This window comes from Ylistrum balloti, unplaced genomic scaffold, assembly GCF_031769215.1.
Source record: "Ylistrum balloti isolate Yb309-2 unplaced genomic scaffold, AGI_CSIRO_Ybal_v1 Utg371996, whole genome shotgun sequence".
Taxonomy (NCBI): domain Eukaryota; kingdom Metazoa; phylum Mollusca; class Bivalvia; order Pectinida; family Pectinidae; genus Ylistrum; species Ylistrum balloti.
This window is the reverse complement of record NW_026782972.1, coordinates 56852-71157: the sequence shown is the minus strand read 5'-3', so window position 1 is coordinate 71157 and position 14306 is coordinate 56852. Positions and strand designations below refer to the sequence as shown.

General features: G+C 34.7%; 1 protein-coding gene across 1 annotated transcript; it reads right to left on the bottom strand.

Moving 5' to 3' along the window:
• Positions 1-973: 973 nt before the first annotated feature.
• Positions 974-14081, bottom strand: LOC132564120 (agrin-like; the record flags this gene model as incomplete). Its single annotated transcript, XM_060228797.1, has 13 exons — positions 13964-14081; positions 10517-10636; positions 9894-9993; positions 9669-9788; positions 8343-8462; positions 7495-7614; positions 6169-6288; positions 5321-5440; positions 4609-4691; positions 3996-4115; positions 3373-3472; positions 3148-3267; positions 974-1093 (listed from the first exon to the last, which is right to left on the bottom strand). Coding segments are annotated over exons 1-13 (1481 nt in total), but the record flags the coding sequence as incomplete, so codon positions are not given.
• Between the last annotated feature and the right edge of the window lie 225 nt (positions 14082-14306).

The following is a 14306-nucleotide window of genomic DNA, read 5'->3' as shown; positions in this document are numbered from 1 at the left end:
ACTACTTCAGCTTTCCTAAAGAATAAACATTCAAATTCGATAATGATTTATTCCTTAAACATTGCAAAACTATATGTAATCTGGTCTATCAGTAATTTCTTATGGATGTCTACTTTCAGAGCTATATGAAAGTAGTTGTCTGATGCCGTACTTCTCTATATCAATCTCTATTATAACAATCAGCAAAACACTTATTGTCGTAGGAAAGTGCTGACTCGGTTATGCTCTAAGATTAGACAAAGTAATCAAAATGGAGTCAATAGTTTAAACCAGGATGATAAAACACTAAGATATGTTTTCCGCTACTACTAACACTACAGAAAACACTGACTACTGCTAATTGTATTGCTGTTAATAGCAGCAACAACGCCAAAAACAACAAAAACTCCACCATCACAACAACAACAACTATTCCAATCTCTTCTACTTCTAGTACAACTTCTACTACTACTCCCACTACTACTAATATTACTACTGCTACTACTACTACTACTACTACTACTACTATTGCTACTACTACTATTACCACTACTATGACTACTATTTCTACTACTACTGCTACTACTACTACTATACTACCACTTACTACTACTACTACAACTAAATAGATAATAATTTGTATTGGAGGTGTATTTCGTAAATATTGTTTATCTACAATATCAAGTGTCAATAAAATAACGGTCTGTTTAAAAAAAGGAAAAAATATCAAGATCTGACATCTGAGCCTAACGAAAATATATGATTTGAACCTCGCCAAAATATAGGATCACACAGTAACCGGTGTATCAATCAGGCCGCATTTGGCGATATACAACTTGCACACTCGTGACAAGAAACCTACACAAAACAGAGATGTAAAGAACAGACTCTAGGCATTGATAACGCTCCTGTTGTAACAGAAATATCCGATGATACCAGTCGTTTTCCGTGATAAATGTATTTTATGAATATAGTAAGTAAACTTGCTACTTACGCGCATTTGGCTAAGCACTCGTTGTCGTAGGTGTTCCCATCAGAACCACACACTGGTGCAATTATTTCTGGACAATAACACGGACACGGGCACTTTCCTTCACATTTGATGTCAACATTTCTAGAAAACAACAAATCAGTTTAAAAGAAATCAAATATCTTCAAAATATTCTGAAAAGAAAAGTGCTGACTCGGTTAAGAAATCTACACAAAACATTCGAAATACCTCATTTCCAAACATACAAATATCCTGCTAGTCTTGTTATCAAACCCCATATAGAAGTCTAATGATTTCCAAGCCAATTTCGGAACGAGGTTCACTTTGTCTATGACAATCAACAAACAGTTTTAGTAAGAATAAAAATAATGACTATCTTTAACTGTGGTACCATATCTACAGACATATACTGTACACAAGGAAATATTCGTCTAGTGTTTCGTTAGCCCTCGTATAAAACTTTTCATTTTTGCGGTTTCTCAAATTTGCCATCAAATACATAACATAAACGTTTACATCACGCTTTCGCCTTGATGGTCAAAGGCCAAAATGAGCCTAAATGACGGTAATTTGACAGGTAAGCATTTTGATCAAATGCACACAGTGTTAAAAATGATAGATTGTTGATTTTACGTTACTTAGTTACCGAAATATTATTCAATATAGGTAGGTAGGCTTATTAATAATCATACAGAATGCATAAGCATGTAACCAATAAATACCCGTCACCAAGCACTGTACACATAACAACATGGACCAGTTTGTGATATATCTATAATACCTCCAGATACAATGTATATACTTCTATAAACTACAAAAAAATCCTTTCGATAATAGTTGATCGCACTCACGCACAACCGGCGGCACACGCGTTGTTGTAGGTTCTTTTGTCAACTCCACATACTGGTATGTAATCCACAGTACAATTACATGGACAAGGACACTTCTGATGACATTGAATGCCAACACCCCTGAAATAAGAATACCACAATAACAAAGGATTTGACAATGCTTTTTCTTAATTTCTTATATTTGTCATAAAAAAAGTTCATCTAAAGAATGTATAAGTTTGCTATTTTTCACTTGCAGACCAATATTCGTCACATAGTGTCGCTTGATAGAATATACCAACTTGCTGAGTACAGAGTGAATTCACTTATATACATTAGAGATGAAAGTTTCCTCTTAATAAAAAAGTATGATTTTCTTCGTGTTTCTGGAATATCTCACTTTCACTATGTCTTTTTTTATCCTTCAAAAATCTATCTGTTCAATATTCACAGTGAAATCTTTTATGCAGGCGCGCGACTGTCCCGAAATTGACAAGAGATATTCATACGAATATGAACTTTTAATTTAGTCCTGAATTAAATCAACAACCAATCAACAACCGAAGCATACCACAAGGCCACCCGAACCACACACGAAGGCTATACGAAGATGTGCATGTTTATTAAGAACTTTACCCGAATGACACTCGAAAGCAACATGATGACTACTATTGAGTGTACAAAGCGTTCGAAACAGGTTCACGAAGGCATCACATGACCTGCTAATGATATAAAAACCAACTGTGCTCAAATTTCTCCTAAATCTCAAATTCCCAATAATGTAAAATGCCATGCCAAAATCCCAAAGTAAATATTTTAAACCTAACTCCCAGTAACAATTTATAAACTATACTTTGACATTAGGCCTTTGTCATTAGTTTGACATTATAATGACTGCAATGGAAGATACTCTGAGAATTGTTTTATATATAGCTTCGACACTCGAATCCAACATGAAAATGGGCCTTAGCAATGTCTTTCAACATTTTTGGCATGCCAATGATTATGTTTCGCATTCATAACTTTGTTAAGGAGACAATTTCGCTAAATAAAATCAGGAAATATGTAATAATCCGCTTATTGACATCCTGCTACTATTACTCTACCACTATATGATTTGAACCTCGCCAAAATATAGGATCACACAGTAACCGGTGTATCAATCAGGCCGCATTTGGCGATATACAACTTGCACACTCGTGACAAGAAACCTACACAAAACAGAGATGTAAAGAACAGACTATAGGCATAGATAACGCTCCTGTTGTAACAGAAATATCCGATGATAACAGTCGTTTTCCGTGATAAATGTATTTTATGAATATAGTAAGTAAACTTGCTACTTACGCGCATTTGGCTAAGCACTCGTTGTCGTAGGTGTTCCCATCAGAACCACACACTGGTGCAATTATTTCTGGACAATAACACGGACACGGGCACTTTCCTTCACATTTGATGTCAACATTTCTAGAAAACAACAAATCAGTTTAAAAGAAATCAATTATCTTCAAAATATTCTTACAAGAAAAGTGCTGACTCGGTTAAGAAATCTACACAAAACATTCGAAATACCTCATTTCCAAACATACAAATATCCTGCCGGTCTTGTTATCAAACCCCATATAGAAGTCTAATGATTTCCAAGCCAATTTCGGAACGAGGTTCACTTCGTCTATGACAATCAACAAACAGTTTTAGTAAGAATAGAAATAATGACTATCTTTAACTGTGGTACCATATCTACAGACATATACTTTACACAAGGAAATATTCATCTAGTGTTTCGTTAGCCCTCGTATAAAACTTTTCATTTTTGCGGTTTCTCAAATTTGCCATCAAATACATAACATACACGTTTACATCACGCTTTCGCCTTGATGGTCAAAGGGCAAAATGAGCCTAAATGACGGTAATTTGACTGGTAAGCATTTTCATAAAATGCACAGAGTGTTAAAAATGATAGATTGTTGATTTTGCGTTACTGAGTTACCGAAATATTATTCAATATAGGTAGGTAGGCTTATTAATAATCATACAGAATGCATAAGCATGTAACCAATAAATACCCGTCACCAAGCACTGTACACATAACAACATGGACCAGTTTGTGATATATCTATAATACCTCCAGATACAATGTATATACTTCTATAAACTACAAAAAAATCCTTTCGATAATAGTTGATCGCACTCACGCACAATCGGCGGCACACGCGTTGTTGTAGGTTCTTTTGTCAACTCCACATACTGGTATGTAATCCACAGTGCAATTACATGGACAAGGACACTTCTGATGACATTGAATGCCAACACCCCTGAAATAAGAATACCACAATAACAAAGGATTTGACAATGCTTTTTCTTAATTTCTCATATTTGTCATAAAAAAGTTCATCTAAAGAATGTATAAGTTTGCTATTTTTCACTTGCAGACCAATATTCGTCACATAGTGTCGCTTGATAGAATATACCAACTTGCTGAGTACAGAGTGAATTCACTTATATACATTAGAGATGAAAGTTCCGCTTAATAAAAAAGTATGATTTTCTTAATGTTTCTGGAATATCTCACTTTCACTATGTCTTTTTTAATCCTTCAAAAATCTATCTGTTCAATATTCACAGTGAAATCTTTTATGCAGGCGCGCGACTGTCCCGAAATTGACAAGAGATATTCATACGAATATGAACTTTTAATTTAGTCCTGAATTAAATCAACAACCAATCAATAACCGAAGTATACCACAAGGTCACCCGAACCACACACGAAGGCTATACGAAGATGTGCATGTTTATTAAGAACTTTACCCGAATGACACTCGAAAGCAACATGATGACTACTATTGAGTGTACAAAGCGTTCGAAACAGGTTCACGAAGGCATCACATGACCTGCTAATGATATAAAAACCAACTGTGCTCAAATTTCTCCTAAATCTCAAATTCCCAATAATGTAAAATGCCATGCCAAAATCCCAAAGTAAATATTTTAAACCTAACTCCCAGTAACAATTTATAAACGATAGTTTGACATTAGGCCTTTGTCATTAGTTTGACATTGATAAAGACTGCAATGGAAGATACTCTGAGAATTGTTTTATGTATAGCTTCGACACTCGAATCCAACATGAAAATGGGCCTTAGCAATGTCTTTCAACATTTTTGGCATGCCAATGATTATGTTTCGCATTCATAACTTTGTTAAGGAGACAATTTCGCTAAATAAAATCAGGAAATATGTAATAATCTGCTTATTGACATCCTGCTACTATTACTCTACCACTATATGATTTGAACCTCGCCAAAATATAGGATCACACAGTAACCGGTGTATCAATCAGGCCGCATTTGGCGATATACAACTTGCACACTCGTGACAAGAAACCTACACAAAACAGAGATGTAAAGAACAGACTCTAGGCATTGATAACGCTCCTGTTGTAACAGAAATATCCGATGATACCAGTCGTTTTCCGTGATAAATGTATTTTATGAATATAGTAAGTAAACTTGCTACTTACGCGCATTTGGCTAAGCACTCGTTGTCGTAGGTGTTCCCATCAGAACCACACACTGGTGCAATTATTTCTGGACAATAACACGGACACGGGCACTTTCCTTCACATTTGATGTCAACATTTCTAGAAAACAACAAATCAGTTTAAAAGAAATCAAATATCTTCAAAATATTCTGAAAAGAAAAGTGCTGACTCGGTTAAGAAATCTACACAAAACATTCGAAATACCTCATTTCCAAACATACAAATATCCTGCCAGTCTTGTTATCAAACCCCATATAGAAGTCTAATGATTTCCAAGCCAATTTCGGAACGAGGTTCACTTTGTCTATGACAATCAACAAACAGTTTTAGTAAGAATAAAAATAATGACTATCTTTAACTGTGGTACCATATCTACAGACATATACTGTACACAAGGAAATATTCGTCTAGTGTTTCGTTAGCCCTCGTATAAAACTTTTCATTTTTGCGGTTTCTCAAATTTGCCATCAAATACATAACATAAACGTTTACATCACGCTTTCGCCTTGATGGTCAAAGGCCAAAATGAGCCTAAATGACGGTAATTTGACAGGTAAGCATTTTGATCAAATGCACACAGTGTTAAAAATGATAGATTGTTGATTTTACGTTACTTAGTTACCGAAATATTATTCAATATAGGTAGGTAGGCTTATTAATAATCATACAGAATGCATAAGCATGTAACCAATAAATACCCGTCACCAAGCACTGTACACATAACAACATGGACCAGTTTGTGATATATCTATAATACCTCCAGATACAATGTATATACTTCTATAAACTACAAAAAAATCCTTTCGATAATAGTTGATCGCACTCACGCACAATCGGCGGCACACGCGTTGTTGTAGGTTCTTTTGTCAACTCCACATACTGGTATGTAATCCACAGTGCAATTACATGGACAAGGACACTTCTGATGACATTGAATGCCAACACCCCTGAAATAAGAATACCACAATAACAAAGGATTTGACAATGCTTTTTCTTAATTTCTCATATTTGTCATAAAAAAGTTCATCTAAAGAATGTATAAGTTTGCTATTTTTCACTTGCAGACCAATATTCGTCACATAGTGTCGCTTGATAGAATATACCAACTTGCTGAGTACAGAGTGAATTCACTTATATACATTAGAGATGAAAGTTTCCTCTTAATAAAAAAGTATGATTTTCTTCATGTTTCTGGAATATCTCACTTTCACTATGTCTTTTTTAATCCTTCAAAAATCTATCTGTTCAATATTCACAGTGAAATCTTTTATGCAGGCGCGCGACTGTCCCGAAATTGACAAGAGATATTCATACGAATATGAACTTTTAATTTAGTCCTGAATTAAATCAACAACCAATCAATAACCGAAGTATACCACAAGGTCACCCGAACCACACACGAAGGCTATACGAAGATGTGCATGTTTATTAAGAACTTTACCCGAATGACACTCGAAAGCAACATGATGACTACTATTGAGTGTACAAAGCGTTCGAAACAGGTTCACGAAGGCATCACATGACCTGCTAATGATATAAAAACCAACTGTGCTCAAATTTCTCCTCAATCTCAAATTCCCAATAATGTAAAATGCCATGCCAAAATCCCAAAGTAAATATTTTAAACCTAACTCCCAGTAACAATTTATAAACGATAGTTTGACATTAGGCCTTTGTCATTAGTTTGACATTGATAAAGACTGCAATGGAAGATACTCTGAGAATTGTTTTATGTATAGCTTCGACACTCGAATCCAACATGAAAATGGGCCTTAGCAATGTCTTTCAACATTTTTGGCATGCCAATGATTATGTTTCGCATTCATAACTTTGTTAAGGAGACAATTTCGCTAAATAAAATCAGGAAATATGTAATAATCCGCTTATTGACATCCTGCTACTATTACTCTACCACTATATGATTTGAACCTCGCCAAAATATAGGATCACACAGTAACCGGTGTATCAATCAGGCCGCATTTGGCGATATACAACTTGCACACTCGTGACAAGAAACCTACACAAAACAGAGATGTAAAGAACAGACTATAGGCATTGATAACGCTCCTGTTGTAACAGAAATATCCGATGATACCAGTCGTTTTCCGTGATAAATGTATTTTATGAATATAGTAAGTAAACTTGCTACTTACGCGCATTTGGCTAAGCACTCGTTGTCGTAGGTGTTCCCATCAGAACCACACACTGGTGCAATTATTTCTGGACAATAACACGGACACGGGCACTTTCCTTCACATTTGATGTCAACATTTCTAGAAAACAACAAATCAGTTTAAAAGAAATCAAATATCTTCAAAATATTCTGAAAAGAAAAGTGCTGACTCGGTTAAGAAATCTACACAAAACATTCGAAATACCTCATTTCCAAACATACAAATATCCTGCCAGTCTTGTTATCAAACCCCATATAGAAGTCTAATGATTTCCAAGCCAATTTCGGAACGAGGTTCACTTTGTCTATGACAATCAACAAACAGTTTTAGTAAGAATAAAAATAATGACTATCTTTAACTGTGGTACCATATCTACAGACATATACTGTACACAAGGAAATATTCGTCTAGTGTTTCGTTAGCCCTCGTATAAAACTTTTCATTTTTGCGGTTTCTCAAATTTGCCATCAAATACATAACATAAACGTTTACATCACGCTTTCGCCTTGATGGTCAAAGGCCAAAATGAGCCTAAATGACGGTAATTTGACAGGTAAGCATTTTGATCAAATGCACACAGTGTTAAAAATGATAGATTGTTGATTTTACGTTACTTAGTTACCGAAATATTATTCAATATAGGTAGGTAGGCTTATTAATAATCATACAGAATGCATAAGCATGTAACCAATAAATACCCGTCACCAAGCACTGTACACATAACAACATGGACCAGTTTGTGATATATCTATAATACCTCCAGATACAATGTATATACTTCTATAAACTACAAAAAAATCCTTTCGATAATAGTTGATCGCACTCACGCACAATCGGCGGCACACGCGTTGTTGTAGGTTCTTTTGTCAACTCCACATACTGGTATGTAATCCACAGTGCAATTACATGGACAAGGACACTTCTGATGACATTGAATGCCAACACCCCTGAAATAAGAATACCACAATAACAAAGGATTTGACAATGCTTTTTCTTAATTTCTCATATTTGTCATAAAAAAGTTCATCTAAAGAATGTATAAGTTTGCTATTTTTCACTTGCAGACCAATATTCGTCACATAGTGTCGCTTGATAGAATATACCAACTTGCTGAGTACAGAGTGAATTCACTTATATACATTAGAGATGAAAGTTTCCTCTTAATAAAAAAGTATGATTTTCTTCATGTTTCTGGAATATCTCACTTTCACTATGTCTTTTTTAATCCTTCAAAAATCTATCTGTTCAATATTCACAGTGAAATCTTTTATGCAGGCGCGCGACTGTCCCGAAATTGACAAGAGATATTCATACGAATATGAACTTTTAATTTAGTCCTGAATTAAATCAACAACCAATCAATAACCGAAGTATACCACAAGGTCACCCGAACCACACACGAAGGCTATACGAAGATGTGCATGTTTATTAAGAACTTTACCCGAATGACACTCGAAAGCAACATGATGACTACTATTGAGTGTACAAAGCGTTCGAAACAGGTTCACGAAGGCATCACATGACCTGCTAATGATATAAAAACCAACTGTGCTCAAATTTCTCCTAAATCTCAAATTCCCAATAATGTAAAATGCCATGCCAAAATCCCAAAGTAAATATTTTAAACCTAACTCCCAGTAACAATTTATAAACGATAGTTTGACATTAGGCCTTTGTCATTAGTTTGACATTGATAAAGACTGCAATGGAAGATACTCTGAGAATTGTTTTATGTATAGCTTCGACACTCGAATCCAACATGAAAATGGGCCTTAGCAATGTCTTTCAACATTTTTGGCATGCCAATGATTATGTTTCGCATTCATAACTTTGTTAAGGAGACAATTTCGCTAAATAAAATCAGGAAATATGTAATAATCCGCTTATTGACATCCTGCTACTATTACTCTACCACTATATGATTTGAACCTCGCCAAAATATAGGATCACACAGTAACCGGTGTATCAATCAGGCCGCATTTGGCGATATACAACTTGCACACTCGTGACAAGAAACCTACACAAAACAGAGATGTAAAGAACAGACTATAGGCATAGATAACGCTCCTGTTGTAACAGAAATATCCGATGATACCAGTCGTTTTCCGTGATAAATGTATTTTATGAATATAGTAAGTAAACTTGCTACTTACGCGCATTTGGCTAAGCACTCGTTGTCGTAGGTGTTCCCATCAGAACCACACACTGGTGCAATTATTTCTGGACAATAACACGGACACGGGCACTTTCCTTCACATTTGATGTCAACATTTCTAGAAAACAACAAATCAGTTTAAAAGAAATCAAATATCTTCAAAATATTCTGAAAAGAAAAGTGCTGACTCGGTTAAGAAATCTACACAAAACATTCGAAATACCTCATTTCCAAACATACAAATATCCTGCCAGTCTTGTTATCAAACCCCATATAGAAGTCTAATGATTTCCAAGCCAATTTCGGAACGAGGTTCACTTTGTCTATGACAATCAACAAACAGTTTTAGTAAGAATAAAAATAATGACTATCTTTAACTGTGGTACCATATCTACAGACATATACTGTACACAAGGAAATATTCGTCTAGTGTTTCATTAGCCCTCGTATAAAACTTTTCATTTTTGCGGTTTCTCAAATTTGCCATCAAATACATAACATAAACGTTTACATCACGCTTTCGCCTTGATGGTCAAAGGCCAAAATGAGCCTAAATGACGGTAATTTGACAGGTAAGCATTTTGATCAAATGCACACAGTGTTAAAAATGATAGATTGTTGATTTTACGTTACTTAGTTACCGAAATATTATTCAATATAGGTAGGTAGGCTTATTAATAATCATACAGAATGCATAAGCATGTAACCAATAAATACCCGTCACCAAGCACTGTACACATAACAACATGGACCAGTTTGTGATATATCTATAATACCTCCAGATACAATGTATATACTTCTATAAACTACAAAAAAATCCTTTCGATAATAGTTGATCGCACTCACGCACAATCGGCGGCACACGCGTTGTTGTAGGTTCTTTTGTCAACTCCACATACTGGTATGTAATCCACAGTGCAATTACATGGACAAGGACACTTCTGATGACATTGAATGCCAACACCCCTGAAATAAGAATACCACAATAACAAAGGATTTGACAATGCTTTTTCTTAATTTCTCATATTTGTCATAAAAAAGTTCATCTAAAGAATGTATAAGTTTGCTATTTTTCACTTGCAGACCAATATTCGTCACATAGTGTCGCTTGATAGAATATACCAACTTGCTGAGTACAGAGTGAATTCACTTATATACATTAGAGATGAAAGTTTCCTCTTAATAAAAAAGTATGATTTTCTTCATGTTTCTGGAATATCTCACTTTCACTATGTCTTTTTTAATCCTTCAAAAATCTATCTGTTCAATATTCACAGTGAAATCTTTTATGCAGGCGCGCGACTGTCCCGAAATTGACAAGAGATATTCATACGAATATGAACTTTTAATTTAGTCCTGAATTAAATCAACAACCAATCAATAACCGAAGTATACCACAAGGTCACCCGAACCACACACGAAGGCTATACGAAGATGTGCATGTTTATTAAGAACTTTACCCGAATGACACTCGAAAGCAACATGATGACTACTATTGAGTGTACAAAGCGTTCGAAACAGGTTCACGAAGGCATCACATGACCTGCTAATGATATAAAAACCAACTGTGCTCAAATTTCTCCTAAATCTCAAATTCCCAATAATGTAAAATGCCATGCCAAAATCCCAAAGTAAATATTTTAAACCTAACTCCCAGTAACAATTTATAAACGATAGTTTGACATTAGGCCTTTGTCATTAGTTTGACATTGATAAAGACTGCAATGGAAGATACTCTGAGAATTGTTTTATATATAGCTTCGACACTCGAATCCAACATGAAAATGGGCCTTAGTAATGTCTTTCAACATTTTTGGCATGCCAATGATTATGTTTCGCATTAATAACTTTGTTAAGGAGACAATTTCGCTAAATAAAATCAGGAAATATGTAATAATCTGCTTATTGACATCCTGCTACTATTGCTCTACCACTGCTACTACTACTACTACTACTACTACTACTCTTACTATACTACTACTACTACTTTCTACTACTACTAAATAGATAATAATTTGTATTGGAGGTGAATTTCGTAAATATTGTTTATCTACAATATCAAGTGTCAATAAAATAACTGTCTGTTAGAAAAAAGACAAAAAAGATCAAGATCTGACATCTGAGCCTAACGAAAATATATGATTTGAACCTCGCCAAAATATAGGATCACACAGGAACCGGTGTATCAATCAGGCCACATTTGTTGTAACAGAAATATCCGATCATAACAGTCGTTTTCCGTGATAAATGTATTTTATTAATATAGTAAGTAAACTTTCTACTTACGCGCATTTGGCTAAACACTCGTTGTCGTAGGTGTTCCCATCAGAACCACACACTGGGGCCAGTTTTTTTGGACAATAACATGGGCAGGGGCACTTTCTTTTACATCTGACTTTAACTTTTCTAGAAAACAACAAATCAGTTTAAAAGAAATCAAATGTCTTCCAAATATTCTGACAAGAAAAGTGCGGACTCGGTTAAGAACTCTACACAAAATATTCGAAATACCCCATTTTCAAACATACAAATATCCTGCTAGTCTTGTTATCAAAGCCCATATAGAAGTCTAATCATTTCCAAGCCAATTTCGGAACGAGGTTCATTTTGTCTTTGGCAATCAACAAACAGTGTTAGTAGGAATAAAAAAAATGACTATCCTTAAAGACTGTGTTACCATAGCTGCAGACATTTAAATGTTTATGGGGAAATATTCGTCTAGTGTTATAAGAATGCCATAATAACAGAGAATTCGTCATATCATTAGCAGTTTCCAATTAAGAATTGTTTCGATAAAAATGTTCATCTAAATAATGTATAAGTTTGTTAATTTTTACTTGCAGACCAATATTCGTCACGTAGTGTCGTTTGATAGAATATACCAACTTGCTGAGTACAGAGTGAATTCACTTATATACATTAGAGATGAAAGTTTCCGCTTAATAAAAAAGTATGATTTTCTTAATGTTTCTGGAATATCTCACTTTCACTATGTCTTTTTTTAATCCTTCAAAAATCTATCAGTTCAATATTCACAGTGAAATCTTTTATGCAGGCGCGCGACTGTCCCGAAATTGACAAGAGATATTCATACGAATATGAACCTTTAATTTCACGTGAAGTTACTCCTGAATTTAGTCAACAGCTTATCAACAACCGAAGCATACCACAAGGCCACCCGAACCACACACGAAGTCTATACGAAGATGTGCATGTTTATTGAGAACTTTACCCGAATGACACTCGAAAGCAATATGATGACTACTATTGAGTATACAAAGCGTTCGAAACAGGTTCATGAAGGCGTCACGTGACCTGCTAATGATATAAAAACCAACTGTGCTCAAATTTCTCCTAAATCTCAAATTCCCAATAATGTAAAATGCCATGCCAAAATCCCAAAGTAAATATTTTAAACCTAACTCCCAGTAACAATTTATAAACGATAGTTTGATATTAGGCCTTTGTCATTAATTTGAAATTATAAAGACTGCAATTGAAGATACTCTAAGACTTTTATATATCTACGTTCCACACTCGAATCGAACATGAAAATTTGCCTTAGCAATGTCTTTCAACATTTTTTGGCATGCCAATGATTATGCCATCTGCCATGAAGTGATTTTATTTCAACGTGTTTCATTGCATTTTTATTTCAAATAAATTTTCTCGTTTTCAGAAATATGCAAAGAACATAATCTCATTTAGAATAAACTAATGTTTAACTATATAAGCATGCTATGTTTCGCATTCATAACTTTGTTAAGGAGACAATTTCGCTTCATGAAATCAGGAAAATTGTAACAATCCGCTTACTGACATCATCTTACTATTACTATACTACTACTACTACTACCACTATTGCTACTACTACTACTACTACTTCTACTACTACTTACTACTACTGCTATTGCTGTACTGCTACTACTACTTCTACTACTACTTACTACTACTACTAATTTGTATTGGAGGTGGATTTCATAAGTATGGTTTATCTGCAATATCAAGTGTCAATTAAATGGTGGTATTTTTTTCTGACATCTGAGTCTAACGAAAATATATGATTTGAACCTCGCCAAAATATAGGATCACACAGTAACCGGTGTATCAAACAGGCCGCATTTGGCGATACAACTTGCATACTTGAGACAAGAAATCTACTGAAAACATTGAGGTAACGAACAGACTGTAGACATTGATAACGCTCCTGTTGTAACAGAAATATCCGATGATACCAGTCGTTTTCCGTGATAAATGTATTTTATAAATATAATAAGTAAACTTGCTACTTACGCCTTTTCAGCCAAGCACTTATTTGCGTAGGTTTTCCCATCAGAACCACACACTGGTCTACTTTTGTATCGACGACGACACAGACACGGGCACTTTCCTTCACATTCAATGGGAACATATCTAGAAAACAACAAATAAGTTTAAAAGAAATCAAATATCTTAAAAATATTCTTACAAGAAAAGTGCTGACTCGGTTATGGTCTAAGATTAGACAAAGTAACCCAAATGGAGTCAATAATCGATGCCAGGATGATCAAACACTAAGATATGTTTTCCGCTACTACTAACACTACAGAAAACACTGACTATTGCTAATTATATTGCTGTTAATAGCACCAACAGC